Below are 15,353 nucleotides of genomic sequence, written 5' to 3'. Positions count from 1 at the left end.
TGATGAAGACTGTGTGATGCTAGTTTGTCAGTTGGCTACTAAACTTTGTCATCAAGCACACAAACTCAAACGCTTACTAAAGTTAGCTTGTTAATAAACTAAAAACACCCAAGAACTGAAACTCAAGAACTAAAGCTAGTTTGTAAGCTAATAATTTTAAGAACCAGAGCTAGTTAACAAGCTAACGTTTAACATGTCTGAGCTGTAATACGTTGTCTGATCTGCTCACCTGAGACTTGGTGGTCGGGGAGGACGAGGTGCGAGCTGGACGTCCGTTCTCAACAGCGTCCACATCCGTCTCCTTGGTGTCGATCTGAGACACACAATGAGTCGGTGTAGTTAACAGTCACATTCGTGTTTCATACACGTTTTTCATGTTTTAGCTCAATAACTTCTGAACCTTTAGACTTTTTGATTCCTGCCGATTGCTTCAAAAATCATTCTGAGGTGTAAAAATGCTCCACAGAATAAAAAAAGTTCCTGTACCTTGTAGTTGTGAGCGCTGAGGTACTTGAAGTGACCGAAGCAGACGTGAGAAAGACAGACCACAATGGTGACGATCAGCACCACCAGAGTGAACATGGAGGTCGGCGTCTCGAAACCTGACAGAAATTTGGTGGTTAGCAGTTAGCATATGTTAGCATTCAACAACTACTACATCCTGTCACTCACACAATCGTATGGCTCTTACTGACTGGAGATCAGATTATTGTCTGTCAACAAACAAACATTTAATTTGACTCTGATGATTCGATGATGAGAGTTTGGGATTTCCTACAGTATCAGAAGTTTTGACTGGTACTGTATCTGATCTGAACCCGTCTGGACTGAATCGATTTAGACTCGTTTCAACCAACTCAGGATCTGACTTTACTGACTACTTGGACCATGTATGAACTGGTCTAAACTGACTAGATTAACACTTGGTTTGCAGCAATCTTGACCGACTTGAGACTTGGTTTGGACTTGATAATCGATATTGATCGAGTTGTAAAGGCTGTTTAGTGTTTCGTCCAGCAGGGGGCGGGGCTTACCTGTGCGTACAGTGGAGAAGAAAAGCAGCCAGAAGAGGCAGAGGATGGGCGCGGCTACCACCTGGGTGACTGCTCCGGAGTGGATCTTCTTGTCCAGTTTGGAGGGCAGGTAGGCGTAGTACATGTTGTACCTGTCCACCAGGTGTTTCAGCAGCATGTACATCAGACCTGCAGAGGGACAGGTGAGCTGGTGAGGCAGGACGTCACACACCGCTGAACATATCTGATCATCAACGACTAGATCTGACCAGACTTCAGACTGACCGACTCAACCACATTAATAGACAAATTACTGCAGACTTGATTTGTTTTAGCTGACTTGACCTGGTTTGTCTTGGTGGACTTGATTTGGACGTGTCACTGCTGACTTGAGACTTAATCTAGACTCTCAGATTAGAGGATTCGACCTGGACTTGTCTGAGCTGACTTGAGACTTGACTTTGACTTTCCCTAAAAGTCTTAAAAACAACTCTTGTTGTTACTGTAATACAGATATTGTTATTGTAGTACTGATACTGTAGTACTTTAGAGGCAGTATGTTGACATGTAGTTGTTGTTGAGACTGACCGAAGGGGACGATGATGGGACAGGTGATGCTGTAGGCCATGACCACCGTGAAGACGTTCATCATCCAGGCGTACGCTGCTCCAAACTGGAACTCGTAGGCCTGATGCTGGAGGGACGACACATCATGTTAAACGCTGACAGCACTCAGCAGCGCCCCCTGAGGCTGTAATGTTTATCACACACCAGAAAACTGGACAAACAACTGTGCTCAGGTGTTGCTACAGAATTAATGATGGACTCAGTGTTCTCCGTTATTTATTATTGTCTTGTCATATTATTACAAACTGATCTCAGTCAGCGTCTGTCCTCACCCTCTTGACGTTGCGGCGGTCGGCGGCGGAACGAGCTAGACACAGCCGGATCATGTACATGAGCAGACCAGGGATCCGCAGCAGGTCCATGGCGTTCCCGATGAATGCTGAGGCGATGACGTAGTTGACGAAGAACGCTCCGTTATCCGGCAGGAAGACGCACCTGAAGGGGACGCAGCACCGTTGTTACAGCAGTGCATACTACTGACTGATCGATCGAGCTTTATTGATAACTTATGGATGCCTGCAGGGAAACTGGGCTGTTTGAGAAAATTACTGCATAAACAAAAATTATGGAAGCTCAGGAGAGCCAATATTAAAATTGAATACTTAAAGAATATATATGTTAATTTGGAATTCTATAATTGGAATTCCAAATTAATTGTTATGTTAAAAAGATGCATGATTACAACCAAAGTGAAAATTACATTAAAAACATCACTGATTAAGGTCATATTACTCCAAACACTTTGATGTTAATGAAACTGAACATTCTTTTTCAATTTTTTATTTAAAAATTGAATTTTTTTGTTTTTTAAATGCAACTGCAAACTTTCCAATGTTCGCAGTAATCATGCCTTTCCAGACATGACAATGAAAAAATGTATTGTATATCAAATTTCAATTTTTTTATCATGCATCATGTGCACACAAAAGGAGATGGGAGAAATTTTGAAAGATGACTCACTCAAATCTGACTTTAGCGTCGGCCAGGAACTTCTTATCAAAGAGCCAGCGGAAGAAAACATCCAGACTGCAAAAACACGAGACAGACATTTCAGTGAGGACGGCAGAGGTCAAAGGTCACTCAGGGACGGCTTCTTACGGAAAACAGTTTGTATTACCTGCTGAGTCCGAGTGAAGGAAGCAGCAGAACCATGAAGATCAGGAAGGTGTAACATTTGTGCATCGTGGTTCTGTTTTCTCCGGACCTGCAGACAGCAGAGAAAATCAGCTGACTTTAGAGACGTCTCAACTTTTTAACTGTTGACTTGGATTCTCAACTTTCAACTGACTCTAAAGTAACTTGAGACTTGATTTGGACTCTACAGTTTTTGATAATTGACTCAGACTTGTCTCAGGTTACTCTCAAACTGATCTGAACTCGTTTCAACCTGTTTCGATTGAGTTGAGATTTGACTTTCCACAAAAATCTTGATAGGAGTATTGATGCTGTACTGTAGGATTAATGTCGTATTGAGGCACTGATGCTTTGCTGTAGTGCTGTGATGCTGAGGAAGAGGAGGGTCAGGAAGAAGCAGCAGTGTTACCTGGTCCAGTGGGCCTCGAAGAAAGCAGAGTAGTAGACGATGGTGGGCAGCAAAGCAGAGAAGGCCCAAAGCAGCAGAGTGGGGAAGAACTGAGTGACGATGGGATTCTGTTCACCACAAACAAACAAACAAACAAACAAACAAACAGACAGTCAAGAGTCAGAGCAGAAGTGATGTCATGGCAGCCACAGTAGAAATCACATGATGTCCTGAGACTCAAAAACACTTTCCACCATAAACACGGGTGTCTGCTGCCCGACGGTTCGGGTGTCTCACAAACATTGAAATGGTGGTGCAAAATCAATTTAATCAACTTCAACTTTGGTGAACTTTGACACACAAACTTGCACCATTGACCAATAGCAAGCCATCCTGACCGAGCTGACCTTTGAGAACAGAAGAGTCCAAAATGGAGGACGCTATCGTAGCTTATTAGCTGTGTTGCCTGAAAAGGACCTAAAACTTAAAAACTATGAAAGGTACGAAAAACTTTACCAATATTAAGAAGTATAAAAGGTGGAGACCCGTTTAAAATTTGAGTGTGAAGAGTTTTAAGAGTAGTTGTAAAGGTCCGAAGGTTTATCTTTGCTGCTGAGTGACTCAGAGTGGTTGTGGTTTCTTACGTTGAGATACTCCACCGGCTTGGTGACGTTGAACTTGTCCATGGTGGAGATGATGATGGCCGGCGTGGTGAGGAAGAAGAGCAGGATGAAGAGGATGCAGTTGATGATGAAGCATCGGATCCACCAGGAGATCCCGCCCAGTGACAGGTGCTCCCTGCAAGACAAACCACAACACATCAGCGGCTCTGAATGGGTTCGTTTGTTTGGTGTTTGGGAGGTTTTGGGCGGGTGGAGTTTGTGGACGTACCAGCGGACGTTCAGCGGGTCGGGTGCGTACGAAACACTCCAGTTGTGAACGTGGAGAACCTCACTGAACTGCGAGGAGCGCGGCTCCTGACGACACAGACAACCCTGCACCTGACAGGCATTAAAGTCCTTCAAAATACTGTGAAACAGAGGGGGCGGGGCCAGAGAGGGGGCGGGGTCAGAGAGAGGGGGCGGGGCCAGGAAGAGGGGACGGGATCAGAGAAAAGGAAACATTTGAAACAAAACCAGAAAACAAAAACTTTGACAGAATGACAAACAAGTAGACGACTGAAGCAACTGACGATTGCTAAGCCCCGCCCCCCTTAGTTACTGTTGCTAACCTGTCATTTTCCCCTTTTCACACAGCACATAAACGGCTTACAGTGACTTTATCATCAAAATTCATAGTGAGTTAGCGATCTTTTCTGTTAACAGGCTATTAGTAGGAGAACTCAGAGGAGGTGGAGTCAGACAGGAAGCAGAGTCACAGATATGAGCGTGGCTTACATGGCGGTCATGGCCTCGTTCTGGAAGGTGACGAAGGCCATGCCCAGTGGTTTGGTGTGGACCTTCTCCTTCTCCTTCCGGTACTCCTCCTTCAGCTTGGCCTCCCGCTTGGTGTAGTAGCTCACCGCCTCCTCCTGCAGGACAACACAGGCTGCTTAATCACTGCTAACATGCTAACATGCTAACACGCAAAAAACCCCCACATCCAGTCAGACCAGAGCTCCGTTCTTTAAATGTGGCTAAACTGATCCAGGCTAAACTGATCCAGGCTAAACTGATCCAGCTAACTTGGCTTTTTTTATTTGTTAATCTTGGATGACTCGAACTACCGTGTTGAAAGTTTGATCAGCACACGTATGAAGAGATTAAATAAAATGAAATTAAACCTCACAGTTCACCTATAATACTTAACCTCATTCCAATTTAAATCCAGTAAACACAGTTTGTACTTATGATGCAAGTATGTCTCATATATTTTAGTGCTCAAATGATAAATTCTTACCATAACATCAGAATTTAAATGCCATCTTAGCTGAGGTTTTTTTTAAGTGTAACTATCTGATTTAACACTTTTATCCAAAGCGTGAGAATTAAAACAACACAAGCAGTTTTTATTGTATTTATTTGTCTATTAAAATGAATCTCAAACTGTGAATTAACTGAACTTTTCACAGGTTTGGGTTGAAAGACTTGTTGCTACGACAACAGCTGCAGAGACTCTGTTTGTCGTCGTGAGGTGACGACCTGCTGGTGAATGTCTGAAGCTGATTTCACAGGATTTTAATCAATACATGTTGTAAGATGCGTCACTCTGGGCCAAAGTCATGAGACAGACGTGTTTCATCACCTGCAGATAAAAGCAAGATTTACTAAATGAAATCTAAATATCTAACTTCAGGTTTATTAAATTGGACATTTGCTCTTGAAAAGCAAATAAAACATGAAAGGACTATTTTTGTTTTCTGTGTTGTGATTTGATTTTAATTATTTCTTATGTCATAAAGACAAAAAGCTAATTAATTGTCTTTGTAACAGATGTTTTTCATGTAATTATGACACGTGTTGTATCGCATCGTCTCTCGTTGTTTGGTTTGGTTTTTTTGGTTTTGGCGTTTTAAACCTTCCGTACTTTTTTCGCCCTCTGAACCACAAATGCGTGTTGCATTTAGGTGTTGGTGGAAAACTCGGACATCTGACCTTTCAGTGCATTTATTTGGAGCTTCTACGAAACACTCAGCAACCGACTAAATTCCTCCTCGTTGTGGTTAAAATAAAAATAAAAACGTGTGTAATTGTTTGTTTGTTTTTCTGTGTTGGCAGAGAAACGGCGGTCTGAATTTGTCGGCACGGAGACGACCTCGGTGTCATGTGACGCGGTGTCGGTGCTGCGTGTGTGAAGCGTCACCTCCTCGCAGCCCGTGATGGCGCAGCAGCACAGGTGTCCGCAGGGTTTGGGGTTGATCATGGTGGGAACGTGTTCCTTCGCCATCAGGTCAGTGAAGAACTTCTTACTGCGCTCCGTCTTCTTCCTGCCGAACGCAAAACACACAAAACCATCATCTTCATCAATCCGTCGATTGCAGAAGAGTTTCTAGATTCATTTTGTCTATAAAATGTCAGAAAATAGTGAAAAATCTGTCAGAATCTCTTCAGTTGTTTTGTTTGACAGTCGAAAACCCAAAAATATTCAGTTTACACAGAAGACAAAGAAAACCATTAAATGTCAAAGAAAATGGTTTTAAAACACTGCTGTCGGTTTATGAAGCATCCAGACTCTCATCAGGTCTGGATCGGGTCTGGATCGGGTCTGGACGAGTCTGGATCGAGTCTGCTGCAGCTCTCAGTTCATTAAATCACAGCTGAAGACTTTTCTGTTTGCCTTTTATTATATAATTATTCTGTAACTCTCCTCTTTTACGTCTTTATTCTATTTTAGCTTATTTTAATTTTCTTTTTAATTGTAATTAAATGTCTTTTTATTGCTGTTACAGTTTGTGTTGCCTTGTTGAAATGTTCTGTATTAATAAACTTTTACTAAATCTTCACATTTCAGGATTTGGAAACATTTTTAAAGTTAATCAAAGATTAATCGGTTATCAAAATAATTTTCTGTCGATCGACTAATCTTTGCAGCTCTGGTATTGATCACAAAGAGAAACGACTCATTGATCATCTGACCCTTTTTGTTTTTAATGCTATAACCTGTATGTTTCCTGTACTGTTGTTTTAATTTGATTAATATTTGCTTATTGATCCTCAGTTAGCGATACTTTACTTTTATCTTTGCTTTGATCCTGTGATATTCTCCATGTATTTACAATAAAAACAATACTTCTTATACTACATAAATATGCAAACTGAAGTTATGCTGCAGTTGTCTCGTTGTATTTTATTTTATCTTATGTTGTTAAAACTGTTAATACGGTTTTATTTTATTCTATTGTGGGGAAACATTAAGAGTTAAAGGCTTGTATCAGTTGGGTGGTAAAAATATTTTTAAAAATCCTGCAAAAACATGTGATTTTAACTTTAAACTTGTTTTTAACGTCTCCAGCAGCAGTAACACGGAGCTGCAGCGTGTCCCAGCATGCACTGGGCTCCGACTCGCTCACCTCTCCGCGTTCAGAGACATCAGTTTGGCCACGTTGTAGCAGATACGAGCCTCCAGCACGGTGCAGTTCTCGTACGCCTGCCTGCAACAGCAAACAATAAACAATAAATCTGACTAATAAAACACATATTTCAGTTCATTTCCTGTCTTCATATCGGTGTCACTATGAAACCGAATCACTTTATTATTTTACTTTAACTTTCCAATCCATTAATTATTAAATTAAGGTATTTTTAATGGGGTTTTAAGGAGATAATTGATGGATTTAATTGAATTAAAAACCCCTTAATTTTCTAATTGAGCTGAAAATTAAGTATACAGATAATTAATAGTTTTTGCCTTTTAAATATCAGTTAATTATGAGTGACACACCGATAAGCAAACATTTCTGCATTATGTCATGAAATATATTATTTTTCAGTATATTAGATTTAAAACAAACAAACTGATTATCAGGGTAAATGTTTAAAAGCAGCAGCAGAAGAAGAGCTGTGAACTTACTCAAAGTGTTGTTTGATCTGACTCTCCTCAGCGTATTTAGAGATGCCGTTAATGAATAAAGTGCGTTTCACCTGCAAGACACAAAACTGGGATTAAAAACACACCAGCAGCTTCACACTGTAGACTGAATTCAACCTGCATGTTAAATAACTTCATTATTTATCTAATTATTTATTGCACCTTCATATACAGAATATAAGTCATGTTTCCTTTAAACAGTCAACATTCATTTAAGTTTTATATCTCAACTATTATTGTTCTGTAAATCATTTTAATTTGTTATCATTATTATTATTATTCTCTTACTTTTGCTCTATTTTTTAGCACTGGTCTGTTCCAACACTGTTGACAGTAAATCAACTGTGAGAGACGTGTGGTGAAACCTCTGGCTGGTGGTCTGAACAGTTGTCTCACATCTCACTGTGAGACTCGTCCACCAATCAAACGCTACGACAAAAGTCTGACTGACGTTCCGGACCAACCCACAACTACAAACCAACCAATCAGAATACGACAACGACCAGAATACATCCCTGATAAATAAATGTAATAAACTAAACCAACCAATCAGAAGCCAGCAGGAAACACTGGCAAGCTTCTGATGAGCTAAACTGATAAATATGAGCTACATGCTAACAATGATAATACTAGCATGTTGATGTTTAGCAGGTATAATGTTTATTGTGCTATCATGTTGATGTTTAGCAGGTATAATGTTTATTATGCTAGCATGTTGATGTTTAGCAGGTATAATGTTTATTATGTTAGCATGCTAATGTCTGCTATCATAAGTTTAGGCAGGTATTAACAGTCTAACCAGACGATGGCACTAGACGAAAAGTCAGAGGATCAAAGTTATTACATCCCGTCCTGAGGGGAACATGAACGTGTGAAACTAATTTAATGACAGTTCGTCCAACAGTTGTTGACACATTTCAGTCTGAACCAGATCGTTCGACCGACACACCGACGTTAGCGTCCACAGCTCATCGGCTGCTAGCGCGGCTAATTGCATTTGTTCCCTAAATGGTGCCTTTGTTGACTGGTGTGTCCTGAGCTTTCTGCAGTGAACAGAGTGTTTTCCCACCAGGTCGTCCTCCTTGTAGTGCATCTTGGACGTGTGTCTCCTCATGCTGTAGACGGTCAGCAGCAGGTACATGAAGGCAAACGAAGTGTGCAGCCACAACAGATTCGTCCTGAGAAGAAAAACAGAAAATCGTTATTGATCACAGCGGCGCTGGACGGCTTTTATTTCTCATTTCTCTGTATTATATTTTGGTCAGATTTTATTTCATTTGCTGTTGATGCATGAAAACACTTCCTGTCTTGAACATCAGCACTGATGCAGTCGGATCAGCTTTGCTGTTAAGCTGTCGTCAATAAAACTTAAAGTGTTTCACTGAGAGTTGCTTAACGATCAAAAAACAAACAAAACTGTAAATCTGATCAGTGATGATGATGATGATGATGACTCACCCTGACTTCAGGTTGGCTATCGTGGTGCGTCCGAAGCTGTAGGCGTTGTTTTCTGGAATAAATGAAGTCATAAATCAATAAAATCATCAGGAAACAAAACAGGTCCTGAAACTTTTTAATAACCTTTAAAACCTCACCACCAGGTCCCTTTAGTAATTGTTCTTAAGCTTTTGATTGTATCACATGGTCTTCCTCAGTTGTCCTGAAACTCCATTTTTCTGAGCAAACTTCGGGTTAAAAGTTAAAACTGAATATTTATTCTGAGCCAACAAGTCCTTCAAGTACATTTGCATGACAACTGGACAAACTCCTCCTGCTGATGAAGTTCCTGAGATATGATCGAAAGCTCGAGAATGGCTACTAAATGGACCTGCAGTGCATGGAAATTGTTCGCGGAGACATTTGGCCTGTTACCCCTTCAAATCTTTCATCTATCTGATAAAATGTGACGACTGTTCAGATATTTTTACACATTCAAAAAGAAAATATTTTCCATTTCAATAAAAAAACTAAAAACACAGAAATCAGAGCCGTTAAAGTTCCTGAAACGCTTCTGTTGTTCGTTGTATTTTCTCACAGAAAGATGTCGAGAAACTTCACTTAATGAACATCACAGTTGTTCTTCGCAGCTCCGCGACACGTCATGTGAATTATGAGCTCAACTTCCAACTTATTTCCGTCAGTTAAACTGCGTCTGTGAGAGTCAGCAGCCGTCTTCACTTATTTGTCGGTATTTTAAAAGATTTTAGTAAATAAATGATGTGAGAACACAACCTGTCACATGAAGGACACATTATATCTGGTTTGTTTAATCTGCAGTGAGCCTTCAGACCAGCCGGGCTAGCTGGAAACAGCTACAGCTGAAATATAAATAAGTATTTTTAATGAGGTTTTAAGGGGATAGTTAATGGACTGAATTAAATTAAGGTATTTTAAAATGGATTATTTGCACAGTTTAAGGGGAAAAAACAACTTAAAATGGACCAAAAACCATGAAAACCCCTTAATTTATAAAAACAGCTAAGTATAGCTAGCTAAGTATACAGCTAATTAATATATAAATTAAAGGGAAGTCATGTTCAACTTGACATTACTTCATCTGTTAATTAACGGGTTCTCAAATGACAGGTTATGTTCATTTATTTTTCCATAAAAGAAAACAGAAGACACCTGTAGCTCACAAAAGCTAACTGCTAACAGCTAACAGCTAAAAGATACAAAATCAGTGGAAGAAACAACAGGAAGTAAGGCCCATAATTCCTGTGAGGTTTCACGGAGCTGGACTAGAATCAGGACACCAGTTTTATGTCATTTTATGAGGTTTTTACTGCAGCAGAAGAACTTAAATCTCTACTGAACACACAGATCTAAACTACCTGACCAGACTGGCTCCAGATTCAGATCCAGATTCTACCATCAGACACAAACAAACGTCTACAGCTGTGTTACCTTCTTTAGAAGGAGGTCCAGGTGCTCCTCGGCTTAGGAAAGCATCTTTACTGATAATTCTGACTAAAATCAATCAGACAGAAGGCGACAACACTGTGAGACTCAGAGAGGAAACCTGAAGACCTGAACAAGCTGCTTTAACATCCTCACACTTCAAACATCGACTGAAGACGCTGAAAAGTCAACCGACCGAAGTTAAACAGAAACTACGAGGAACATCTGGGAGTAAAAATATCTCCTGAGTGACCAGAAGTCTTTCTGTTCATCTCCTTCTGATGATATTGATGCTGAATTATATTCTTGAAGGTCAGCTAAGCTAACTAGCTGCCTAGCTAGTTTTAGGCTAACATGTAGTCTGAGCTTGGACTACAGTACTGGAAGAAGTATTCATATACTTTACTGCAGTAAAAGTACATAAGCAGCGGCTCTGAATCCTCCAGCTGTTTGTTATTAAAGATCAACCTGCTGATCCACCTTCTACTCACTGTTACTGTTTACAAGTGGAAGTTAGTTTAAGTATTGCAGTAAAAGTACATAAGTATTATGAGCTTGATGTAGTTAAAGTATTGCAGTAAAAGTACATAAGTATTATGAGCTTGATGTAGTTAAAGTATTGCAGTAAAAGTACATAAGTATTATGAGCTTGATGTAGTTAAAGTATTGCAGTAAAAGTACATAAGTATTATGAGCTTGATGTAGTTAAAGTATTGCAGTAAAAGTACATAAGTATTATGAGCTTGATGTAGTTAAAGTATTGCAGTAAAAGTACATAAGTATTATGAGCTTGATGTAGTTAAAGTATTGCAGTAAAAGTAGTGGTTTGGTCCCTCTGACTGATATATTATTATATATGACATCATTAGATTATTAATAGTGAAGCATCAGTGTTAGAGCAGCATGTTACTGTTGTAGCTGCTGGAGGTGGAGCTAGTTTACACTACTTTATATACAGTTAGCTAGTTTAGTCCAGTGGTTCCCAACCTAGGGGTGGGGCCCCTCCAAAGGGTCAGCAGATAAATCTGAGGGGTGGTGAGATGATTAATGGGAGAGGAAAGAAGAAAAAACAAAGTTCTGATACACAAATCTGTTTTCAGTTTTTGGACTTTTTCTCTAATCTTTGATTTTTGCTGAAATATTGGATCATTTGAACATTTATTGAAATGAAAGCATGTGAGAAGTTTAGAGGGAAAAATCACTATTTGGTGGAGCTGTTAACAACTCATAGACATGTGAAATGTGACCCCGACTACACACTGCTTTTTGTAAGACGTCAAAAGCCAAAAAGGTTGGAAACCACTGGTTTCATCTTTAACAATGTGTTGTATTTTAAAAGCTTGTTATATTATCCATTGTGTCAAATCTTCATCTGAAAAGTAACTAAAGCTGTCAAATAAATGTAGTGGAGTAGAAAGTACAATATTTCCCTCTGAAATGTAGAAAGTAGCATCACATGGAAATACTCAAGTAAAGTACAAGTACCTCTAAACTGTACTTCAGTAAATGTACTTAGTTACTTTCCGCTGCTGTTGGACAGTTAACTCACTAACTAAACTCTGTACGTTGGTGTTTTGTTTCGTCTCAGTGAGCAGAAGGCTGCAGCCTCCGTCCTCTGGATGGCTGCTGATTGGTGGACGGCTGGGTGCTGTCGGCTCTTACCCAGCAGGTCTCCAGAGAAGTTGACGGGCAGGACGATGCCGACGGAGAGCACGCCGACCACGACCAGCAGGCCGATGATGTGTCGCTGGAAGGACAGGTAGTGCACGGCGTCCTCGCCACACTTCTCCCGGATCTCCTCGTCCCTGCAGCGACACGAGGACGGAGAGCGGTCAGCACACTTCAAACACACGGTGATGGTTCCCAGACGACTGTTTGCTAATGCTAATCTTAGCTTTTAATGCTAATGTTACCTGTGTGAGGAAGGTTTCTGCACTTTAACCTGTTTATGTTAATGTGAGGATGAATGAATATTATATTTAACCCTAAACAGTCATTTTAAATAAAACGTACATAAATGTATTCAAGCTTCAGTGACATTGTGATGATGAGTTTTCCACAGTTTACCACAGAAGAAGACCTGACCACCAAACTAACTAACAGGAAGTCTGAAACAAGCTCAACCAGGAAAAACACTGAGTGCTGCGTGTGGATTGGACGGTTTCAGACCCAATCAGGAGGTGGTGTCGAGCGGAGGTGTGTGTGTGTGTGTGTGTGTGTGTGTGTGTGTGTGTGTGTGTGTGGGGGGGGGGGTGTGGGTGTGTTTATTTGTGCTCTAGAGCGTAACTGATGTGAAATAATCAGAAAATGAGGTTGTGTTGATCTGATTCACCGGCTTTCTCACTGCATAACATGTTTTTACTCCGTCGTGGCAGAGTTTACAGCTCTGATCAGTCTGATGTCCGGCTGTGATTGGCCGCCGCCGCAGCCTTTAGCCGCAGTGACATCGGGTTGCGTTTCTCTAAAAGTTGACTCTGGCTCAACGCCAAAACCTCCGTTCAGATGAACGGCAGGACTGACGTTTTCACCGCCTGATGTGGTCTGAACACGGAGCTTCTGTTGTGTTTATCAACCAAACAAAAGGAAGAAACTCTGATTGATTTGAGACGTCAGAAGACAAACAGACGATACTCACTTTATCCTGAAGATGGCCGTCAGCCACGAGCAGAAGCCCTGCAGTCAAACAGAAAGATTCAATCAAACATTTACAATAATAAACCTCATCGGTTCATTAAAACACATTAAATATTCTTCATGTTGTCACATCAACATCTTTATTACTGTAAGACTCATTTTCTGTATTATAGCAGTGTTTTTATTGATGTGTAATGTTGTTTTTATAGGTAAATATATCACCAATATCCACAACAATACACAGAATTATACGCAGACGTTCATTAAGAAACATTCAGACTAATTAAAAACTGATGACAGACTTTGTCTCTTTTGAATCTGATTAATAATTACTGAGGGAAGTTTTATGAAGTTTGGTCTAATTTTCTAATGATATAAAAGAAGAATTTTACTTTTTATATTTGACTCTGCAGTGTTTTAATACTGTTCTGTACTGTAATAAGAAGTCTTTAAAAAAAAAAAGAAACATTAATGCTTTTGTGAGACTATATTGATGAATATTTTAATCTTTTTCACTGTCAGATCTGTGGCAGATGAATAATAAATGATGTTTATATTGATGAAGTTATTGTTGTGAGGACTGGTTTTGTGGGCGTGCAGGTAAGGTCAGGTGAGTGGGCGGAGCCTCCGGGTGTCTGGTTGACCTCTGAGCCGCTCGGCGTTAAACTGGATTACCGTCGGCGGCAGCAGCTGACGGATTAAAAACAGAAAAGCTGCTGAGCTGCAGGACGACTTCACACTTTTCACTCCTCAGACAGATTCACGTCCAAACTACTGAGGGAAACGATCAGTAATGATCAATATTAGTTAATCACTTTAAAGTGGCATCTAGAAGCTCTCTGACGATTTACATTTAAATAAATGTCTGTTAAATGATCATCTATCACAGATTGATAAATACAAGAGCTTTCATCAGCGGCCGTAAACTCAATCACCACTGTTACCTCAAAGAATATGATTATTATGAACCGGGTGTCGGCGCCGACTTTCCCGCCATGCATTCAAATGAGCGGAGCTGACGCAACAGACTCGCTCTTCATTGGCTTCTGTGTGAAGCGGCTTATCTTTTAAAAGCTTACGCTTATTGGCTTTTTACTGGTGAAGCTGTTGATGCAGGTACAGAAAGTGTCTCCTGTGCTGCGCTGTGTGTGCAGCACACGCACGGAGGGCTCAGCCCCGCCACTCCCCGCCGCTCCCCGCCGCTCCTCGCCACTCCTCGCCTCTACCCGCCACTCCCCGCCACTCCCCGCCACTCCTCGCCTCTACCCGCCACTCCCCGCCGCTCCTCGCCACTCCCCGCCGCTCCTCGCCTCTACCCGCCACTCCTCGCCACTCCTCGCCACTCCCCGCAGCAGAGGAGACGAAGCAGCGCCGCCATAAATTACAATAAAATGCAACAGAGACTCTCATACTGAGCTGGCAATAGTTTCCTTGGTAACGACACAGAGGTTGTCTCACGTTTCAGAACGGCGCTGCACAGAGACTCCCAAACGCTGATGATTTCCGAATTAATGGATATTTGGCATTAAGAAATATTCTTTTTGGCCTGGCGGGAGTTCTTGTTGTGATAATTATAGCAGAAACACTGATTCAGGAAACGTTGAGTACAGTTAGACCAAGCAGGCTCCATCAGGTTGGGCGAGTTCAAAGTTGTGAAAACAACGGGGGTGTTTTCAAAACACCCCCGTTGTTTTCACAGGTCATTTGTTAGTCCGTCCCCCCCGCCGCAGGAAATAATGGATTAATCCTGGAGAGCTGTTGATGTAGCACTTTTCTCCTTATGAAAGTAACACGGGGATTATTCGACCAATGAGAATTTAGTCGGATGAGAGCATATCGACCAACTAATCGACAAGCAGACTACAGCTGTAATCCTCTACTCGTGTTTCAGCCATAGACTGTATATAAATATGGACGCGTCACCGTGACGTCACTCGTTGGTTTCTGAAGAGCGGTTTTGAAGCTCAAAGCGAGCCGCTCCGGCCGTCGCCATCTTGGCAGTGCGTGACGCTGCCTAACTCCCAGCCAATCAAAAATGGGCAAAGAGGCGGGCCGAACGGCTGAAACAAGCCACCTAGCGGCTGGCGGACCTGTCACTCAAAGCATCCATGTCCTTCATTATGCAGAAC

At 41.2% G+C, this 15,353-nt stretch overlaps 1 protein-coding gene across 5 annotated transcripts in view; it reads right to left on the bottom strand.

Annotated features, from left to right (window-relative positions):
* Positions 1-15,353, bottom strand: part of LOC137180429 (CSC1-like protein 2) — a 38,523-nt gene that overhangs the window by 6,164 nt on the left and 17,006 nt on the right. For all 5 annotated transcript variants that reach the window (XM_067585790.1, XM_067585788.1, XM_067585791.1 and 2 more), the window contains 18 exons: positions 13,226-13,263; positions 12,253-12,395; positions 9,148-9,199; positions 8,759-8,867; positions 7,672-7,742; positions 7,172-7,252; positions 5,965-6,088; positions 4,560-4,693; positions 4,054-4,191; positions 3,807-3,960; positions 3,184-3,290; positions 2,758-2,844; positions 2,601-2,666; positions 1,913-2,075; positions 1,602-1,707; positions 1,035-1,202; positions 487-602; positions 230-313 (listed from right to left, as the gene is read on the bottom strand). In XM_067585790.1, the coding sequence (XP_067441891.1) occupies positions 230-313; positions 487-602; positions 1,035-1,202; positions 1,602-1,707; positions 1,913-2,075; positions 2,601-2,666; positions 2,758-2,844; positions 3,184-3,290; positions 3,807-3,960; positions 4,054-4,191; positions 4,560-4,693; positions 5,965-6,088; positions 7,172-7,252; positions 7,672-7,742; positions 8,759-8,867; positions 9,148-9,199; positions 12,253-12,395; positions 13,226-13,263 (1,941 nt within the window). The remainder of the gene's footprint in view (positions 1-229; positions 314-486; positions 603-1,034; positions 1,203-1,601; positions 1,708-1,912; positions 2,076-2,600; positions 2,667-2,757; positions 2,845-3,183; positions 3,291-3,806; positions 3,961-4,053; positions 4,192-4,559; positions 4,694-5,964; positions 6,089-7,171; positions 7,253-7,671; positions 7,743-8,758; positions 8,868-9,147; positions 9,200-12,252; positions 12,396-13,225; positions 13,264-15,353) is intronic.

This window comes from Thunnus thynnus, chromosome 3 (genome assembly GCF_963924715.1).
Source record: "Thunnus thynnus chromosome 3, fThuThy2.1, whole genome shotgun sequence".
NCBI lineage: Eukaryota > Metazoa > Chordata > Actinopteri > Scombriformes > Scombridae > Thunnus > Thunnus thynnus.
Note: the sequence above shows the minus strand (reverse complement) of the source record. Positions and strands in the feature narration are given on the sequence as shown.